At 42.7% G+C, this 21,685-nt stretch overlaps 1 protein-coding gene across 1 annotated transcript; it reads left to right on the top strand.

The window, feature by feature from the left end:
- Window positions 1–366: 366 nt before the first annotated feature.
- Window positions 367–21,464, top strand: LOC130604821 (activated RNA polymerase II transcriptional coactivator p15). The gene is made up of 5 exons (XM_057419725.1): window positions 367–439; window positions 2,257–2,329; window positions 4,212–4,331; window positions 13,212–13,320; window positions 21,144–21,464. The coding sequence occupies exons 2-5, from the start codon at window positions 2,258–2,260 to the stop codon at window positions 21,221–21,223; spliced, it is 381 nt and encodes a 126-aa protein (XP_057275708.1). The 5' UTR covers window positions 367–439; window position 2,257; the 3' UTR covers window positions 21,224–21,464.
- Window positions 21,465–21,685: the final 221 nt, after the last annotated feature.

The raw sequence follows: 21,685 nt of genomic DNA, 5'->3' as shown, positions 1-21,685 counted from the left end.
AAAGCACTTTTAGAAAAGAAAAATAAATCCAACTTATTTTAGCAGTGGTCTTGGCAGTCTTGAGGTAATGAGGCTTGATGATCTTAAAGGTCTTTTCTAATCTAGTTGATTCTATCATTCTACGATTCCTTCTGTCCCACTCTCACAGCCCCTGAGTAGAGGGCATGCATCTGGTCTGTGGGCAGGATACTACTGTCAGCCCCACAGGCTCCCTCAATTGGCATGAAGCGGCGAATGCAAGAACTATCCCCATAGGAGACTTTTTGTTTTATTTTTTCTGCTGCCTCAGCCGGGGCAAGGGAGGTAAGATGAGTAAGAAAGGGACGTGGCTTCTTTAAACATCTCCCTCCGCCCCCTCCAACGTGGTACAGGGTAAGGGTTCGATTTCACGGTGCGTCACTTCTGTTTTTCTTGTGGTGTGGAGTTTGTGGAGTAGGATGTAAGTTTTTGGGTTATTTTTTTGTTGGTTTTTTTTTTTTTTTTTTCCTTGTGTCCTGTTGGGGCCGCTGCCGTTTTCTCTGTCTTCTACTGTCAGCTGTTGGGGGTTTGGTGTCTCCTGGCCTGGAGCAGGAGAGGTACGCTGGGTCCGCGTGGGGTGAAGCTTTCCCTTTTTTTACTCGAGTCCCTGTTATGTTTTGTGGGAAGAATGTCTTGCTGTCGAGCGGACCTGGGGTGGGAGGAGTCGCTGCTGTGTTGGGGGAGGTAGAAAAGAGGATTTGACTGAGTAAGAAAATGGCGGTGAGGAGCTGCGCGGCTCCCTCCCTTTCTTTCTTTCTTTCTTTCTTTCTTTCTTTATTTATTTATGTGTCTGTCTGTGTGTTTGTCGCTGTCGGTGTCTTATATCCTTTTTGCTGCTACTCTGCCCCAGGAGGGCCTGGGCATCCTTGCTTGCGCCCCCCTATCGGGCCCTTGCCCCTTTCTCTTTAGGGGTAATATGAGCCTTAGAAAAGAGTAAGACGGGAGGAAAATGGCGGCTGTGATCAGCCTACCTGGTATTCCTACTTCGTACTCTCATGTCTTTTTCATCTTCCTTTCTCTCGAACCCGTTTGGTCTGTCTCATTCCACTCTCTTTCTCTCCCTGGTGCTTCGATGTCTCCTTACGCTCTGACAGTTTCTCCCAAAGGGCACCTACGACACCCCATTTCTTTTTCCTCCAGTTTCGGCCCCCACTTTCCTCCATATTGTTGTTTCCTCATGCTGATGCGGACTCTGGGGTTATCCTCTGCTGGTGCCTTCGCATATCAGTTTTTTATTGTTTGGTTTCCTGATGTCATGGTATGGCTGTACTTATTTTTGTGATGTCCCATTCCAGCTCTCTTTTGCCTCCATCCTGCAGCGTGGCTTAGGTGTGCTTCCCATACCCTGTTTCATTTTCACTACTACAGCTTCTATCGTTGTGCACCAAACTATTACAACGGAATTTGCCCTACGTTGATCCATTAGTATTAATCCAATTCTGTTTTTTTTCTTTGCAAATTGTTTATTTCATTGCCAGTTTAAAAAGGCTGGTATTTGTTTTTCTTTGCTGAGATGTGGTTCTTTTGTTGCCCTTTCCAAGGTGTAGTTTAGTTTATACAGTTTCACCCTGTGATGGTTATTTTTCTTCTCAAAGAACAAATGAGCTATTTATTTGTTACAAAGAGCTTCTAGTAGCAGGCAAGATGCTCAACTGCTATATCTAACCACATATTTACATACTAGAGAGATGTAGAAGCACACCTGACAGCATGCATTTGGGGAAAATTGAACGTTTGTCTGGCAAATGAATGGACTCTAGTGACTGTGGTAAAGCTGCTGTAGTACTGTAGTTCACTGTAATTCAAGATGGTTTTTCAGACTTTTGTATTATTGATGGAAATTTCTAACTTCATGTATGGTTATAGTGCAGCTGTTGCTTGCAAATTCGACTAGGTGAAATACTTTTAAGAATATAGATAATGCTGGGGCCATAATTGCTTATATTTATGAATGTAATATTGACAATTCAACTGGAGGACAGTATTATATTTTTTTTACATGATGGTTTCTACCGTACATGGGATTTTATGAAACTGGGGAAGAGATATAAGAGGGAAGGGTGTTTGAAATCATATCTGCAGGGTGTCTTAAAGCTTCTATGAAAAGTCAGGAAAGTCTTCGGGGGCAGGGGTGGGTTGAATAAGATGAGTCTTTACAAACGGGTTTGAAGATGGCTTTCTAGCCATAATGGGATGTATTTATTGTATAATGTTCTCATGATATCTTTCTCTTCCTAGAATGCCTAAGTCAAAGGAACTTGTGTCTTCAAGCTCATCAGATAGTGATTCAGATAGTGAAGTTGACAAAAAGGTGAACATTATATGCAGTTTATAACTACTGTATTAACACTTATGTTTCAGGCTGGGGTTAGGGAATTTGACAAGCTTTATGTCACAAAATGCATGTCATTCCATGATTTACAGGCACTTAAAAAAACACCCCTCCCAACCCTAAAACAACAACAAAACCAATCAAAACCCACCCTCCAAGATTAGGGATTGGGTAGATGATTTTGCTTTGCAGTAAACTTTTTTTTCCTTAACTTGCATTTCCTTTTCTAAGGGTTTGTTTGTTTGTTGGGTTTTGGTTTGTTTCCTTTTTTTTTTTTTTGTATGGTGTCTATCTAGCCACAAGCTTCCTAGAATTCTTTGCTGCTCTGTGGCAAGTGATAAAACTACTACCTTCTGCTCTTGTGAGACCCCACTTGGAGTACTGTGTGCAGTTCTGTTGTCCTCAACATAAGAAGGACATGGAGCTATTGGAGCAAGTCCAGAAGAGGGCCATGAGGATAATCAGGGGGCTCAAGCACCTCCCATACAAAGACAGGCTGAGAAAATTGGGGCTGTTCAGCTTGGAGAAGAGAAGCTGTGTGGAGACCTCATGGTAACCTTCAGTATATAAAGGGGGCCTACAGTGATGCTGGAGAGGGACTCTTCATCAGTGACTGTAGTGATAGGACAAGAGGCAATGGGTTCAAACTGAAACAGGGGAAGTTCAGGTTAGATATAAGGAGGAAGTTCTTTACTGTGAGGGTGGGGAGGCAGTGGAACAGGCTGCCCAGAGAAGTGGTAAATGCTCCTGGTAGTGTTTAAGGCCAGGCTGGACAGAGCCTTGGGCTACATGGTTTAGTGTGAGGCATCCTTGCCCATGGCAGGGGGTTGGAACTAGGTGATCTTATGGTCCTTTCCAACCCTAACTCTTCTATGATTCTGTGTCAGATTCTTACCTTTACTGTAATACTGTCTGTTAGTTCTCACTTAAAAGCTGTTTTATATGCCAGTCGTTACGAATAAAAGTTGAATATGACAGTAAACTTATCTTTTAAGAAATGCTGGGTGGTAATGCAGACACCAAGTCTTTTAGTGCAGTATTTGAGGAGGCTGTCTGCTTTACTAAATTGATCCAAATGTGACTTGGATACACTTACCAAATCAGGTGTTTTGTCAAATATTACCATAAGAAGAAATGGTCAGGGGGGGTGTTTGTTTAGTGGGTTTTGTTCTGTTATTGTTGTAAGGTTTTTGTTTGGTTGGGTTTTTTTCCAAATTGTATTCCTGAAAGGACATAGTCTAACAGTCTGCTTCAGTGAGCAGTGAAGTTTGGCTTTGTTGTTGGGTTGTTTTGGTTTTGTTTTTTTTTCTTATGACTGCCTCCAATATTTGTTAGAACTGTTTGTCTTTAAAAGAGGTTATCTACAGTATGATTCTAGCAGGTGAGACTAATTTTTGGTTTTCTAATACTCTTTACTTGAGTGGGGCATGGTTACTATAGAAATGTTAGTGAAAATAACTTTAGCATCTGCTAGGAAAGTAATCTGACTTACAGGTGATATCTGAATATTTTAAAAAAATGTTTGATTTATCATGCTATAAACAGAGTTTGGACTGATGAAATAAAAAATATTTTTATTATTCTCTGTCAGATTTGATTTCCAGATCCTTGTATTCTAATTCAGTTATCTTTAAAGCTAAGGTATAATGGTAAACTTGACTGGGAACAGAAATAGGGTCATTTGAAGACTGATCCATATTCCCCCCCCCCCATCTAAATGTACAGTATTGGAAGGAATGTGATAACGGGTATTGCATAGCATTATTTTGTGACTTCTAATATAAACTTTAACTTGCAAAATATTTTTTTGTAACTTCAATAAAATTAGTTGTGCTTCATGCATTTTTATTTTTGCTCCAAGGTAAAGCGGAAAAAGCAAGCAGCTCCAGAAAAGCCTGTAAAGAAACAAAAGACTGGTGAAAGTTCCAAAGGCACAGCTGCTTCTAAGCAAAGCAGTGACAGAAATGAGAATATGTTTCAGGTAAAATTGGTGACTCTCTTAAAGCCTGGTTAAGGTAATAATTTACATGATATTCAGTAGAAATTTTATGACGCAGTCTGAATATAGTGTTTGGTCTCCTGAAGCCTTGACTAAAGGAGCTTATGATTCCAGCATGCAGATGAGATACTCTGCTAAAACCTAATGCTATTTCTGAGCAAAAGAATCCAAGTTCTAGCAATTGATTCTGTCATGCTTCTGCCCATGGTAACTCTCTGGGTCTGTTTTTTGTCTCATTTTGTTTGTAAATACAGTACTTGCCATGAGTATACTGTAAATACTTAGATCAGAACAGTCTTTTACATGGATTTTTTTTTCTTAATTTTGTTTTTATTATTAGGGCTCCTCTTGGAAACTAAACTATGGGCTCTTCATTCCTATTTAGGTTAAGGGCAACTTGGCTTCTGTCTTATAAGTCAGTGTCTTGGAATTTTGCTTATTTCTTTATGATGCATATTTTTCTCACTGAACATAGAATCCTAGAATTCTTAGGGTTGGAAAGGACCTTAAGATCATCTAGTTTCAACCCCCCAGCCATGGGCAGGAACACCTTGCACTAAACCATGTTGCTCAAGGCTCTGTCCAGCCTGACCTTGAACACTGCCAGGGATGGAGAATTCACAACTTCCCTGGGCAGCCCATTCCAGTGTCTCACCACCCTCACAGTAAAGAACTTCCTCCTTATATCCAGTCTAAACTTCCCCTGTTTAAGTTGTAACCCATTAACCCCTGTCCTATCATTACAGTCCCTAATGAAGAGTCCCTCCCCAGCATCCTTATAGGCCCCCTTCAGATATTGTAAGGCTGCTATGAGGTCTCCACACAGCTTCTCTTCTTGAGGATGAACAATCCCAACTTTCTCAGCCTGTCTTCATATGGGAGGTGCTCCAGCACCCTGATCATCCTCGTGGCCCTCCTCTGGACTTGTTCCAACAGTTCCATGTCCTTTTTATGCTGAGGACATTAGAACTGCACACAGCGCTCCAAGTGAGGACTTGCAAGAGCAGAGTAGAGTGATGGAATCACTTCCTTCGACCTGCTGGTCATGCTCCTTTTGATGCAGCCCGGTTGATACGGTTGGATTTTTCAGGCTGCAAGCGCACACTGGAGGCTCATGTTCATTTTCTCATCAACCAACACCCCCAGATCTTCTGCAGGGCTGCTCTGAATCTCTTCTCTGCCCAACCTGTAGCTGTGCCTGGGATTACCTGGACCCAAGTGTAGGAACTTGCATGTGCCTTAGTTGAACTTCATAAGGTTGGTATCAGCCCACCTCACAAGTGTGTTAAGGCATTCCTTCCCTCCAGTGTATCAACCGAACCACACAGCTTGGTGTCATAGGCAAACTTGCTGAGGGTGCACTCAATCCCACTGTCCATGTCGCCAACAAAGATGTTGAACAAGGCCAGTCCCAACACCAATCCCTGAGGGCCACCACTCGTTACTGGTCTCCAGCTGGACATTGAGCCATTGACCACAACTCTTTGCATGTGGCCATGCAGCCAGTTCTTTATCCACCGAGTGGTTCATCGATCAAATTGATGTCTCTCCAATTTGGAGACAAGGCACTGTGGGACAGTGTCAAACGCTTTGCAGAAGTCCAGGTAGATGACATCAACTGCTCTACCCCTGTCCATCAGTTCTGTAGCCCCATCGTAGGCGGCCACCAAATTGGTCAGGCAGGATTTCCCCTTAGTGAAGCCATGCTGGTTGTCACCAAGCACCTTGTTGTTTTTCATGTGCCTTAACATGCCTTCCAGGAGAATCTGCTCCAAGATTTTGCCAGGCACAAAGGTGAGACTGACTGGTCTGTAGTTCCCTGGGTCATCCATTTTCCCCTTCTTGAAAATGGGGGTTATATTTCCCTTTTTCCAGTCATTGGGAACTTCACCTGACTGCCATGATATTTTTGAATATGATGGCCAGTGGCTTAGCAACTTCATTTGCCAGCTCCTTCAGGACCCATGGATGGATTTCACCAGCTCCCATGGACTTGTGTACGTTCAGGTTCTTAAGATGGTCTCGAACCAGATCTTCTATAATGGGCCCAAGGTCTTCATTCTCGCAGTTCTGACTTCTAGGACTTGGGTGGTGTGGTCAGAGCATTTGCCAGTGAAGACTGAGGCAAAGAAGTCATTAAGAAGGTCAGCCTTTTCCAAATCCAGGGTAGCTGGTTCTCCTGATAGCTTCTGGAGGGGGTTTACGTTGTCCTTAGTCTGTTCCTTTTATTTGCAACGTACCTATAAAATCCCTTCCTGTTATCTTTCACATCCCTAGCCAAGTTTAATTCTTATTCTAACTGAGCCTTAGCTTTCCTAACCTGGTCCCTAGCTTCCCAGGCAACATCCCTGTATTCTTCCCAGGCCACCTGTCCTTGCTTCCACCTTTTATAAGCCTCTTTTTTTTGCTCAAAGTTTCCTCAGCTGCCTCCTTATCTATCCAAGTTCTCCTGGCCCTCCTGCTGCACTTCCTTCTAGTTGGGATGCAACACTCCTGAGCTTGTAGCAGGTGATCCTTGACTGTCAACCAACAGTCTTTGGCCCCCCTGCCCTCTAGGGTTATTTCCCATGGAACCTTACTAAGCAGGTTCCTGAAGAGGCCAAAGTCTGCTCTCTTGAAGTCCAGGGCAGTGAGCTTGCTGCATGCTCTTCTCACTGTCCGGAGGATCTGAAACTCTACCATCTCATGATCACTGCAACCAAGGCTGCCCTGGAGTGTCACATTTCCATCCAGCCCCTCCCTGTTGGTGAGCATGAGGTCAAGCATGGCACCTCTCCTTGTTGGCTCCTCTATTACTTGCAGAAGGAAGTTGTCTTCCACACAATCGAGGAACTTTCTGGATTGCTTGTGCTTGGCCGTACCGTCGCTCCAGCAGATCTCAGGGTGATTGAAGTACCCCATGAGATCAAGGGCTTGCAAGTGTGAGGCTGTTCTTACCTTTCTTTAGAGCGCTTCATCCACAGCATCCTCTTGACCAGGTGGTCTGTAAGAGATCCCCACTGTAATGTCTCCCATAGCTGTTCTCCCTTTAACCCAGAAACTCTCTGTTGACTGCTCACCTGTCCCCAGACAGAGTTCCATACTCTCTGGCCTATCCCTAACATAAATAGTAACTCCTCCTCCCCGCCTGCCGGGCCTGTCTTTTCTGAAGAGCCTATAACCTTCCATTCCAACACTCCAGTCATAGGAGCCCTCCCACCATGTTTCTGTGATACCTTTTATATCATACCCCTGTAGACGTGCACACATCTCTAATTCTTTTTTGTTCCCCATGCTACGGGCATTTGTATAGAGGCATCTGAGCCGAGCTCCAAATGAAGCTGGCTCATTGGCTGGGGCAGCTGGAATATCTCTACATTGCTCTGAGCATTTTTTTATAGGTGCTGGCAACTGACTGGGTGTGTTGGGATGGAATGATGCCTCCCTCCCGCAACACATCTAGTTTAACGCTTTCTTGACCAGCCTGGCAAGCCTCCTCCTAAAACTGTTCTTCCCCTTCCTTTTCAGGCCAGCTCCACCAGCCCCCAGTAGACCTAGCCTCCTAAGTTGAGTCCCATGTTCTAGATACCCAAACCCCTGACTATGACACCACCCTTTTAACCATTTATTAACCTGGTAAATCCACCTAGCCTTTTTAAGTTCCTCCCCTTTATCCTGGAGAATTGATGAAAAGACTCTCTGAGCTCCAGAGCCCCTAACTACCTCTCCCAGGGCTCTGTAGTCCTTCTTGATGATCAGTGGGCTACTGCTCTCTATATCACTAGGACCCACATGGATAAGTAGAAGTGGGTAATAGTCATTGGGACTTACTAGACCAGGCAGCCTCTCTGCAACATCCCTGATCTGAGCCCCTGGTAGGCAACACACCTCCCTTGAGACTGGGTCAGGCCTATAGTTGGGTGCCTCTGTGTCTTTCAAAGTAGAGTCCCCTACTACTAATCCCAAGGGATTGCATTTTTTTATGTTGTCCTTAATTTTAAGATGGGATGAATGTATATTTTTCAGTAGCATGACCCATTTGTGAGTTAGAGTATTGTAGCTCCCAGGGTTAGCTAAGGCAGTACCAATGTGTGCTGAAAGCTGTGGAAGAATATATTTATCTCGGATTTACCTTGTTTAGGGTTGTGAATCAAGATTTGAGAAATGTCTGTGAATAGCTAGCTTGAAAGGGGCAAAGGATAAGAAAGGAACCTAAATTCTTAGAGGCTTTGAATCTTAAGTTTTTGACAGGCTATGGAAGAGGTGCCTAATAATGTGATCTCTGCATTAAGGCAGAAGAAATGGTTTTAGGCGGTAGCTGTGCAAAGTAATGTGGAAAAAAACCACCCCATATCTAGAGAGAAGGCCTGCTTAACTGACACTGTAGTACAGGATGGTTGGTTTTAATGTATAGATTCTCCCTTTCCTCTTCATGGGGGGAGAGCTTCAATTTAAGACTCTGGGCATCAATGCCTGGACTTCCACTTTGAAAGAAGAATATTTATATTTTTAGTTCTGTTGGGGTATGCTTTGATCCATGTAGGAAAAATGAGGTAGTATCTTCTATACCTAATGAGGTGAACTGCCGTCAGAACTAAAAAAAAACCAAACAAACACCCCAAGCAAACCCCCACCACAAACAAAAAAAAAAAAAACAATCCTACATTATAGCCTTTATGCTAGGCTTGTAATAGGTTCAGAAATTCCAGGCCTGGGGAAAATCGTTAAAATTTTTAATGCTCACCTGATGGGGGGGGGGGACATGGGGAACAACCACAAACCCAACCAAAAAAAAACCCAAAAAACCAATCCCAACCAAACATCAAAAACCACCCCGAAACCCCTTTTATTTGAAATAAAATCAAAAGTATTTGTGCTCCGATTTCTTTTTGACCTGATATAATAAAGTTACTAAAAACAGACAATAGGGGACCTGTATTAATCTGATAAGAGCAGGATTCTTCCAGTGTTGAGTATAATACAGGAAAAAAAATATTTCAATATTGCCTTGACCTAAACTATCAGTTTTCCTTATTCCATTTGCCTTTTAGTTGCTTAACAACAAAATGCTTAAATCTATATTGTGTCCTGTGAAGCTTTGTGTTTCTTTTCATGCTATATCAGTTTATGTGTGTTAATTTTTTAGGTACGGTTTTGTTTGTTCTATTAGAACTACTAGTAATACTAGCAATTCTCCTTTCTGCTTCCCCATGGTAGTAAAATGATCTCTGTTGCAAGTGACTTCTTGGGTTTGGGTGGGTATTTTTTGTTTTAAGTTTGGGTTGAGTTTGGTTTTTTACTTGAAATAAGTTGTAATGTCTTTACCTATCATAGACTTCTAAAAGTAGATAATGCTTATGATGCTCTAGAAGGTGATATATTGTGAAATGCATTATTGACAACCTAAGTTTCAGAATTAATGTGCTAAATCATAGAATGGTTAGGTTTGGGAAAGACCATAAGTTCATACAGTTCCAAACCCCCTGCCATACAGGGGCACTTAATACTAAATCATGTTGCCCAATGCTGTGTCCAACCTGGCCTTGAACACTGCCAGGAATGGAACATTGATGACCTCCTTGAGCAACCTGTTCCAGTGCCTCACCACCCTCACAGTGAAGAACTTCCTCTTTATATCTAACCTGAATCTCCCTGTTTAGGCTTGAACCCATTGCCCCTTGTACTATCTCTAGAGTCACTGATGAAGAGTCCCTCTCCACCATCACTGTAGGTGCTCTTCAGTGACTTAAGTAGCATGTCTGGAGCACTTGCCATTGAAGACCGAGGCAAAGAAGTCACTGAAAACCTCAGCCTTCTCCAAATCCAGTGTAGCCAGGTCTCCTGTTTCCTTCTGGAGAGGGCCCACAATATCCCTAGTCTTTCTTTTGGCAACAACATACCTATAGAAACCCTTCCTGTTATCTTAAATATCCCTGGCTGGACTCAATTCTAAGTAGTCCTTAGCTTTCCTGACCTGATCCCTAGCTTCCCAGACAATGGCCCATTCTTCCCAGGCTACCTGTCCTCACTTTAACCTTTTGTAAGCTTCTTTTTTCCTTCCGAGTTTCCTCAGCAGCTCCTTGTCCATCCATGGAGGCCCCCTGGCCTTCTTGCTCCATTTCGTTGTTGTCTGGACACAAGGTTCCTGAGCTTGCAGCAGGTGATCCTTGAATATTATCCAGCATTCTTGCCACCCCACCCCCCGGCTTTTTCCCATGGGACCTTACTGAGCAGGTTCCTGAAGAGGCTGAAGTCTGCTCTCTTGAAGTCCAGGGCAGTGATCTTGTTGTGTGCCCTTCTTGCTGCCATGAGGATCATCTTGCATCATCACATTCCCAGCCCATAACCAGCAGGGAGGGGCTGGTTAGCATAAGGTCAAGCATGGTGCTTCTTGTTGGCTCCTCTACCACCTGCAAGAGGAAGTTGTCTTCCACACAGTTGTGGAACCTCCTGGATTGCTTGTGCTGTGCTCTCCTTCCACCAGATATTGTGGTGGTTGAAGTCCCCCATGAGGCTAAGGGCCTGTGAGCATGAGGCTGCTCCTATATGCCTATAGACTGCTTCATCCGTGCAGTCCTCCTGACTGGGTGGCCTGTAGCAGACCCCCATAGAAATGTCCCCCATCACAGTTCTCCCTTTGACCCTAACCCACAAACTCTCTGTTAACTGCTCACCTGTCCCCAGACAGAGTTCCATACTCTCCAGCCTATCCCTAACATAAATAGCAATTCCCCCTCCCTGCCTGCCGGGCCTGTCTTTTCTAAAAAGCCTGTAACCTTCCATTCCAACACTCCAGTCATAGGAGCCATCCCACCATGTTTCTGTGATGCCAATGATATCATGTCCCTGTTGGCCCATCGCTTGTCCCCAGGCAGAGTTCCATACTCTTCAGCTTATCATTGACATAAATAGCTACATCTCCTCCCCCATCTGCCCGGCCTGTTCTTCTTAAAAAACTTGTAACCTTCCATTCCAAAACTCCAGTCATAGCAACCATCCCACCATGTTCCTGTGATTCCAATGGTATATGTTTGGTTTTTTGCAGTTCTTGGCTGTTCCCAGGACTCTCTCTTCTAGGAGTTTATATTAACTTATTGTGCTGTTTCGGATGCTATATATATAGTTATAAGCTAAGAAATAGATGTTTCTACTTCTACAGTATGTATACAGTTTAATCAAGGCAAACTGGAAATAGGGAAAAACAGTAAAGAAGATGGTTGCTGAAACTCAAGAGTCATCTAGTTGTATAGCTGTGGAAAAAAAAGCCTAGACAGTTTTTTTATTCTAAGTACATTTTATTCGAAGAAATGGAAACCTGGAAAAAGTATTTTTCATGTCTTCTGATTTAATTCAATAGAATAGTATATCTGAGGAGCTGTGATGCTTAATAAAAAGCATATGAACTTGTCTATGAAGTTTGAACTGTAGTAACTACCCTGCTATAAATCAGTACAGCTTTTGGAACACTAATGTGGTTACAGAGATACCAAGGTGTCCAGTGAAATGATTCTAGGACTGTCAGCTTCTGTGTGAACAGCACTGCGGGTAACTGAACTTCAAGGAAAAACCTGTATTTTGGTTGAGGTTTGTAAACTGCAGTCTGTGTACAGTTCTGGTGTCCTCAACATAAGAAGGACATGGAGCTATTGGAGCATGTCCAGAGGAGAGCCACGAGGATGATAAGGGGGCTGGAGCACCTCCCATATAAAGACAAGCTGAGAAAATTGGGGCTGTTCAGCTTGGAGAAGCTGTGTGGAGACCTCATGGTAACCTTCAGTATATAAAGGGGGCCTACAGTGATGCTGGAGAGGGACTCTTCATCAGTGACTGTAGTGATAGGACAAGAGGCAATGGGTTCAAACTGAAACAGGGGAAGTTCAGGTTAGATATAAGGAGGAAGCTCTTTACTGTGAGGGTGGTGAGGCAGTGGAACAGGTTGCCCAAAGAAGTGGTAAATGCTCCTGGTAGTGTTTAAGGCCAGGTTGGGCAGAGCCTTGGGCTACATGGTTTAGTGTGAGGCATCCTTGCCCATGGCAGGGGGTTGGAACTAGATGATCTTAAGGTCCTTTCTACCCCCAACTATTCTATGATTCTATGAACTGTTTTGCATAGAGTTCAACTAAACATTTGAAATTTAATATGAGCATTCACCTGAAATCTAGACAGTGGTGTAAAACCTAATGTAATTTTGTTGTTTTCATATGGAACTGTCTACATTTAAGGTAGACTTACTAAGTAAATGATGTGGACTTTTTGTTATTGTTGCTTCCCTTGATGTAGTTGAATTAAGATATGTAGTCTTATCTTTAATAGTCAAATCCTAAATCCTTTTGCTGTATTTGCAGCATTGATCTGCTATATTGTATAGAGTTTTATTTCTTGGAGCAAATCTGGAATTACTTGGCAGTGCCCTAATTTTCTTTGATAGACCTTAAAAAAAAAAATAATTAAAATGTTGTGGAGTACTACTATTTGAAGCTGGTTTATAGGCGACTTTAAAAGTCACCAAAGTGTTATAGGGTAAAACCAAGAAATGTTGTTCCTGTAGGCTTTTTAGGTTATCACTTGCCGGTAGTGCTGATGGTTTTGGGCATGGTACCAAGTTTGGTCTGAAAGAACTCTGCTACTGTGACATCACACCTTATTTTTGAACATTAAATGCGTAGTGCTGTGAAAGTATTTAATGAATTGCAAAGTACTCTGGATTAAGCCCTTGATCTAGTTGCTTCTCTGGTGTTTAAAATAAGTTGTAGTATGTGATGTCACATGTCCAAGTCTGATATTGCTGGGAAAAGTGAATGCTGTAGAATTGTAGTGGTTTAAGCCCAGCTGGTAACCCAGGCCAAATACATAAAATATCTAAAAGATATCCTTGTTTTACAGATTGGCAAAATGAGGTATGTAAGTGTTCGTGACTTTAAAGGGAAAGTCTTAATTGATATTAGAGAATATTGGATGGATCAAGAAGGTGAAATGAAGCCTGGCAGAAAAGGTATTGTTCTAATTCATGTTCTTTTTGTATTAAAACATTGTCTGTGGTTTGCTGGAGAACTCTAGTTTTTCAGGTTTTTTATACCTGATATTCTGAGTACTTCAACTTTTTTTTTTTTATAATTTGACAAATGATTAGTTTTGTCTGTAGATTATGAACAGAAACAAAATGTTTTTGTTGGCTTGAGTCTGTTTTCCTAAATGGATACCTTGTGATTTATAAAGGAAAAGGCAACAAACACAAGCAAATTTGGTATGGAAGTTATATGCGTAGCCATACATTTTTCCATTGATTAACTTAACCCAATTTCTTGCTTTTGGGTTTCTTATATCAAAAGTCACTGAAATTATTTGTTATCTGTTTTTTATAAAATGGTAATTTCTTTTAAATATCTTCAATTTCTATCAAATTTTAGATTAAAAAAACAAATACTTAATGTGGCTAATTTTTTTTTTTTTAAAATCAAGATGTTCAGGTGAAAATACATTAAGTGCTCAAGTTTTGGTACTGTGCTTCTAATCTGCAACACAAAATAAGCCGTTGTACCTTTAATTGCTATTCCCATAGCTACCTATTATGGCATGCTTTTACTTGAGCCATTTTCAAAGCTCTGCTACCTGCAAGACAAGGATGTGAGGATAGTTGCAATGGTAGTTCTTAATGTTGTGTTGTTTCTGTAGAAAAGCTTACTTTAAATAATTTTTCATATTGCACCAAGGACAGAGGTAAGGAACATCCTGTCCTGGAGATGGAAAACATTTTAATTTAGAAACGGCATAAGGTCTGTTACATTTTCCTAGTATGTCCAGGAGCAAATAGATGTTTGGAGAGATTGAGAAATGTTTTCAACAGCTCTTCAATAACCATTGATACCAGGTTTGTATGAAAAGCTGTACCAGTACTGTAAAGGAAAAATTCTTGGTTTGGATTTGTTGCTGCTACTTAACAAAAATGATTACTCCAACATCTAAGGACTTTAAAAGGCTGTATTTTGAGGTGGAAATTGTAAGTATGTGCAGATTGAGTGGTAAACTACAATGAAACTTGATGGGTATGCCAAGTCAAAAAATTATGTGATAGATGGTTTTGTAACATTGATAACCATATCTGAATTTTATTAAGATTAATAATAATCTGATACAGTACGAGTCTAATGTTCCATTGATGCGCTTGAGCCCCTTATCTAGCTAGCCTAAAAACAGTATGAACAGTTGAGATGTTGGATTTTTTTTTCATATCTTACACTAATTTAGAATTGCTGTGTCAGATTGTTTCCAACAGCAGGTTGAAATTGCATGCAGTTGTCTTGGTTTAAGCCCAGCTGGTAGCTCAGAACCATGCAGCTGCTCGCTCCCCCACTTCTTCCTCCCCCTGCTCCTAGAGGGACAAGAAGGAGAATCAAAAGAAAGTAACTCCCATGGGTTGAGATAAGAACAGTCCAGTAATCCAGGCCAGTGTCCTGTCACTGCTTCTGCCTGGCTTCTGCATAAGCATTACTTAGCAACAATGAAAAAGATAGGTGTTATCAGCACTGTTTCCACTGTTACTCTGATCAAGGACTTTCTGAGTCTCATGCTTTGCCAGGGAGGAGGGGAAGCTGGGCAGAAGCAGTGACAGGACACCTGACCCAAACTAGCCAAAGGGGTATTCCATACCACAGCATGTCATACCCAGGATATAAACTGGGAGGAGTTACCTGGAAGGCCCAGATCCCTGTTCAGGTCAGGCTGGGTACGGTTCGGTGGTGAGCAATTGTATTCTCTCCTTTCATTATTTCCCTTATCATCATTAGTTTTGGTGGTGGTAGTAGTATGGGTCTTGTATTATACCTTAATTACTGGACTGTTCTTAACCAGTGGGAGTTACATTCTTTCAATTTTCCTTCTTGCTCCTCCAGGAGTGTGAGGAGAAGGGAGGAAGGGAGCAAGTGGCTGTGTGGTTCTGAGTTAGTGTTGGGCTTAAACCACAACACCTGGGCAGCAGTGAGCATTGTGAAGTCCACCTCTCAATCAGGAACCCATCTATATGTTGCATCTCTGCCTTGATGGCCTGAAGTGTCATGGGCCCACCAGCTAAAAATAATTCACCCTTATGTTGCCAATCTAAGTCCATCTGAGCCACTTCAATCTTAGCAGCTTTATCCACCTGTTGGTTTTTCTGATGTTCCTCAGTGGCCCAACTCTTGGGTACATGAGCATCTACATGATGTACCTTCACCACCAGGTTCTGCACCCAAGCAGCGATGTCTTTCCACAGTGCAGCAGCCCAGATGGGTTTACCTCTGCGTTGCCAGTTGCTCTGCTTCCATTGCTACAACCACCCCACAGGGCGTTTACCACCATCTATCAGTCAGTATAAAGTACTGGCCACTTTTCTCATTCAGCAATGTCTGATGCCAGCTGGATGGCTTTCACCTCGGCAAACTGACTCGCTTCTCCCACCCCTTCAGCAGTTTCTGCAACTTGTCGTCCAGGACTCCATACAGCTGCCTTCCATCTCTGATGCTTTCCCACAATACGGCAAGACCCATCAGTAAACAAGGCATACTGCTTTTCACTTTCTGACAGTTTATTATATGGTGGGGCCTCTTCAGCACACATCACCTCCTCCTCTGGTGGTATTCCGAAATCTTTGCCCTCTGGCCAGTCCATGATGACTTCTAGAATGCCTGGACGACTGGGATTTCCAATTTGAGCTTGTTGTGTAATTAGTGCAGCCCACTTACTCCAAGTGGCATCAGTTGCATGATGTGTAGAGGAGACCCTGCCTTTGAACATCCAGCCCAGCAGGGGCAACCGGGGTGCCAGGAGGAGCTGTGCTTCAGTGCCAATCACTTCCGAAGCAGCTCGAACCCTTTCATAGGCTGCCAGTATCTCTTTCTCTATTGGGGTATAGCTGGCCTCAGATCCTTTGTATCCCAAACTCCAAAAGCAGAGGGGTAGACCTGGAGTCTCCTCTGGAGATTTCTGCCAGAGTCTCCAAGTAGGACCGTTCTCCCTGGCTGCGGTATACGCTACATTTTTTACATCTGGCCTGGTCCGGACTGGTCCAAGGGCTACTGTCTGAACGGTCTCTGGTTTAATTTGTTTAAAGGCTTGTTGTTACTCAGGGCCCCATTTGAAATCATTTTTCTGGCTCACTTGATAGAGAGGGCTTACAATCGAACTGTAATTTGGAATGTGCATTCTCCAGAGCCTCACAACATCTAAGAAAGTTTGTGTTTCTGTCTTGTTAGTTGGGGGAGACATTGCTGATATCTTGTTGGCCACATCTGTGGGGATCTGGCACCATCCATTTTGCCATTTTATTCCTAAATGTTGAATCTCCTGTGCAGGTCCCATGACCTTCCTCCATTTTATGGCAAAACTGGCCTTCAGCAGGATTTATATTATTTTCCTCCCTTTCTCAAAAACTTCTGCTGTATCACCCCATGTGATGATGTCATCAGTGTATTTCAGGTGTTCTGGAGCTTGCCCCTGTTCTAGTGTAGTCTGGATGCAGTCTACCATGGCACATGTTAGGGCTATGTTTCCACCCCTGGGGCAGTCGGTTCCAAGTGTACTGGATGCCCCTCCAAGTAAAACCAAACTGTGGCCTACATTCCTCTGCCAAAGGAATTGAGAAAAGTGCATTGGCAATGTCAGTTGTGACATACCACTTGGCTGCCTTTGACTCCTGCTCATATTGAAGTTCTAGCATGTCCAGTGCGGCAGCACTCAATGGTGGTGTGACTTCATTCAGGCCACAATAGTCTACTGTTGGTCTCCACTCTCTATCAGACTTTTAAATGGATCCTTCTGATCACTCCTTGGCTCTCCAGTCTATGGATCGGCATATGGATGGGAAATGGGGAGCCTTGGTTTGCCGCGGTTACACTGTTGTGGTTGCAATTGGCACTTGTTTTTTGACCTTCAGCAACCCCACAACAAAAGAATCCTCTGAGAGACCAGCAACGTGGCCAGCTGCTTAATTTCCTGTGTCTCCAAGGTAGTTATACCAAAAGGCCATTGGTACCCTTGTGGGTTTTTGAAGTACTCTCTCTGGAGTCTGTGCTAGGGGTGCATGGAACATTTGAAGCAGTCACAGTAGGGTGCTATTTCCACTTCCTCCCAGTCAGGCTGATTTCAGCCTCCAATACTGTCAACTCTTGGCATCCTCCTGTCACTCCAGAAATACAAATTGGTTCCACCCCTTGATAGTTTGATGCTGTCAGGATATGCTGTGCACAGGTTTCTACTAGAGCTTTGTACTCCTGTGGAACTGATGTGCCAGGCCATCTGATCCACACAGTCCAGTAAACCTAATTGTCCCTCTCTTCCGCCTGGCTGGAGGCAGTGTCTCTCTAATAGTGATCATAAGATTGTCCACTTAAGTCTTGTAGAAAGGGATTAGTATTCTTTATCCCAGGATTTGGAGTAAAATCAACTCTTCCCATCTCTTTGGGAAACTGCTCACCAGAGACTGGAGCAGCAACTTTTGTGGGAGGATCATCCTTGACCGTTCTCCAATTCATGCACCCGTTCGTCCAGAGCTGAGGTAGGTTTTCCATCCAGCTTTCTCCTGTCTTCTCCGTGATCCTGCAGGTAAAACCATAGGAGGGTGCCCAGTGGCATGTACCTCCTCTGTCTTCTTTCTTGGGCAGTAGGGCACTTTCTGTTAATAGCTGAGACACAGGTTGGTACACGTGGGGAGCTGGATAGATCGGATAGGTCGTTTCTCAGTTGTTTGAACTCCTGGGACAGTTTTCCCCAGCTGAAATGATTGAAGACAATCACAGCCCTTCCAACTCTTGGAGTTGACAAGTCACTTCACTGTTGGTGGTGCTTCTTCATTCCAGGTCATTAATGTCAATGAGTGGGCATATGATGATGGTGCGCTCTGTGTAAGTTGTGACGCTGGATAGCGTCGAGCAGGGCTCCGTAGGCATAGGCCAAGCCCTGGCATGTTGCAGCAAGTTATCCCTCTTTGGTATTGCAGAATGACAGCACAACTCGTTGAAGTGTTCTGCTAATTTTTCCAGATTTTTCACTTATTCAGGGGTGAAGTTCCAAAGCACTGGAGGGGCCCACTGGCCCAAGTACTTGACCATATGATCCTATGCACCCTGTCACTCATGACAGTCCCGCCTTGGCGAAAATCTCTTGGTCCTCCTATATCGTTATCTAATCCTAGGCTAGACCTGAACCTGATCCTGCTTAACTTTTGAGATCAGATAAAATAGGGCTTTCTCAGGGTGGGATGGCCGTGGGTAAAACGCTGTATGTGTAGCAACATGCTGATTCCCAGCACAAGCAGCAGGCAGGTCTCAGGGGTATTCAGAAGCCATCCAAAACCTTTAGAATTCTCAAATGCTGCTGTAAACAGCACAGTTGGGGGAGCAGGGGGTGTAAGCGAATGTCTCCTTCATAGGTTGACCGCCTGAGGAGTTAAAAAAAAAAAAAAGATGTGAAAAAGATGTGTAATTGCTATAAAATTCCATTAAATGTCTCCCAAAATATAGAGGTGATGACCACACTGGGAACGCAAACCAGATCAGTTTCATGATCTGTGAGTCTACTGTATTACAAGTCATTATGATATACAGTGAAACAATAACCTTAGCCCAGCCCCCCAGCCAATAAACACTGAAACAGCAATTACTGGCTGTAAGGAATGACATGCTGAAACTGTAAGACCAAACACAATGACTCTGAGAGCAAATAAATCAACATTGTGATGAGTGACTATTGATCTGAAACACTGAATGCTTATCACACATATGATTAGATACACTCTGGTCAGATCTGTAGTTATCGCAACCCTTCATGCTCCACATTGGTTGCCACAAAGTACTTTGTGGTTTAAGCCCAGCCAGTAACTCAGAACCAGGCAGCCGCTCCCTCGCTCCCTCACTCCCCCCCCTTCCTCCCGCTGTTCCTGGAGCAACAGGAGAGAATTGAAAGAATGTAACTGCCATGGATTGAGATAAGAACAGTCCAGTAACTAAGGTATAATACAAAACTAATACTACTACCACCAATAGTAATAATAAGGGAAATTAACAAGGGGAGAAAATACAATTGCTCACCACCCCCGACTGATACCCAGGCTGATCCGAGCAGCAATTCAGCCTTTCCAGGTAAGTCCAGTCCGTTTATATACTGGGCATGGTGTGCTGTGGTATGGAATGCCACTTTGGGTCAGGCGTTCTGTCTCTGCTTCCTCCTGGATTACCTTCCTCCCTGTCAGAGCATGAGGCTGAGGAAGTCCTTGGTCAGAGTAAAAATTACTTAGCAAGAGCAAAAAGCATTGGTGTGTTATCAGTACTGTTCCCAGACTCAAGTCAAAATCACAGCACTGCACCAGCTACTAAGGAGCAAAATGACTGCTACTACTGATCCCAGGACAGCAGTTTATCCGATATGTTCAGGGGCATCATAATGACATTTGGTCCCTTAATAATTGCTAGCACGTCTGGCCTGTTTTCTTATGAAGCCTGCTTTCTAAAGACGGGTGGAAAACTGTTTAGAATAGCTTCTGCAGTCTAATCACTGGGAGAGTGGGGGTATGTAGTAACAGAGGTAGGCCTGTGAGTCTGTATATTCATAGAGCTGGCATAGAGATTTTAGGGAAAGAATCAAGAGACTAAAGCACAAAGGAAAATTGTGCCTGGACTTGAGCAAGTACAAACTTATAACTGAAGAGATAGGTTGTGGACCATTGAATAATTATTGATTGAATGTCATTAGAAACTATAGGGAACTTAAAGTGAAAAAAAAAAGTATTTTCCATGTTTGTTTGTGAATGCTAGAGAGTGAAATAGTCTCCAAAATGTTACTTATACTATATGCTTGTCCTGGTTTTGGCTGGGATAAGAGTTAATTTTCTTCCTAGTAGCTGGTACAGTGCTGTGTTTTGGCTTTAGTCTGAGAATAAGGCTGATAACTAAAACATCAGTGTGTTGCTAAGTAGCACTTACCCTGATCAAGGACTTTTCTCTCTCTCATGCTCTGTCAGTGAGGAGTGGCACAAGAAGCTGTGAGGGAGTACAACCAGGACAGCTGACCCAAACTAACCAAAGGGATATTCCATATCACACCATGTCATGCTTGGTATAGAAACTGGGGGGAGTTGCCTGTGAGCCACCAATTGCTACTTACTGGTGGGCTGGGTATTGGTCAGTGGGTGGTAGACAGTTGTACTGTGCATCACTTGTTTTTTCTCTGGTTTTATTCCCCTCTCTTTTCATTACTATTATTTTACTTCAATTAAAAACTGTTCTTATCTCTGCTGGTTTTTACTGTTTTACCAATTCTCTTTCCTATCCCACAGTGGAATGAGCAGGTGGCTGTGTGATTCTTAGTTGCCAGCCTGGGTTAAACCATGATGGTGTTATTCACAGTGCTTTAAGACATGGGAGACCCCCACCCCAAACTATGGTACTTTAAAAGTGCATAGAAGTTCAGTCCACGGAAGTATGGCTTTTAGGAGCCAACAAGAATGCAAGATACTTTCTACATTTCTTGTGTGCTTCCTTCTATCAAGGCCAGAGCTGTATTTCACTTCCTGTGTTTAGTCTAACACTTGTGAAGGAGTTAGTTATGCTGCACTTGTTTTCTTTGCAAGTTTAACTTGTCCAGAGATCAGTTTAATTTAAGATCTTAGCTTTAGTGTTCTAAATGAGTAGATTACCTTTGTAACAGAGGTGTTTGTTACATTTGATGTAGCTTAAACATTAATAGTTGTGACATAGACTTTGTGTATGAAACCATCCTTGACAGTAATTATGCAATTATACAATTCTCTTTTTGTCCTAAGTATTTTATTTTTTTAATGTATTTCAGGTATTTCTCTAAATCCAGAACAGTGGAACCAGCTGAAGGAACAAATTTCTGATATTGATGATGCAGTAAGAAAACTGTAAATACAGAGCCATATAGAAACCTTTATGATTTCAGTTGTTTTAAGTGGTCTTCTTACATTAGCTTTTGTTTTCTAAAGTACAGATTCCCAAGTTATTGTATATTTGGATTACAAAACAATTTGTAAGAAAGATACTTTTTAAGTGCATTAGCAGCATATTCTGAGTGAGACTATATGTGTATACTAAAAGGAAACGTGTTGCTTTTACCTTATGGTATAAAATAAATCAAATATGTAAAGCATAGGTGTTTATGGCCTGTTGACTGAAGGCGTTTGCTGATAAGGCTACCTAATAGCTTTAGTCGTTAGTTTCAGTTTAGTTAACTGTTAATATAAATTTGTTTTCTGCAGAGATTTTTAGGGGAAAAAAAAAAGTAATTCATACTTTTAGGTTTTGCCCTGGCAACCTTCTGCTTTAAGACTTGATACAGGCAGTGAATACCTGGTAAAACACATTTTTGTA

Source organism: Pezoporus wallicus, unplaced genomic scaffold (assembly GCF_028554395.1).
Source record: "Pezoporus wallicus isolate ANWC-B61680 ecotype Strahan unplaced genomic scaffold, APGP_CSIRO_Pwel_v1 contig_6591, whole genome shotgun sequence".
In the NCBI taxonomy this organism is placed as follows: domain Eukaryota; kingdom Metazoa; phylum Chordata; class Aves; order Psittaciformes; family Psittacidae; genus Pezoporus; species Pezoporus wallicus.
The sequence above is the reverse complement of the archived record's forward strand: the minus strand, read 5'-3'. Positions and strand labels throughout refer to the sequence as shown.

Coding starts and splice junctions, on each gene's coding strand:
- LOC130604821 (XM_057419725.1), top strand. CDS start 2,258: ATGCCTAAGTCAAAGGAACTTGTGTCTTCAAGCTCATCAGATAGTGAT. Junction 2,330..4,211: donor ATAGTGAAGTTGACAAAAAG/GTGAACATTATA, acceptor TTTTGCTCCAAG/GTAAAGCGGAAAAAGCAAGC. Junction 13,321..21,143: donor AATGAAGCCTGGCAGAAAAG/GTATTGTTCTAA, acceptor AATGTATTTCAG/GTATTTCTCTAAATCCAGAA.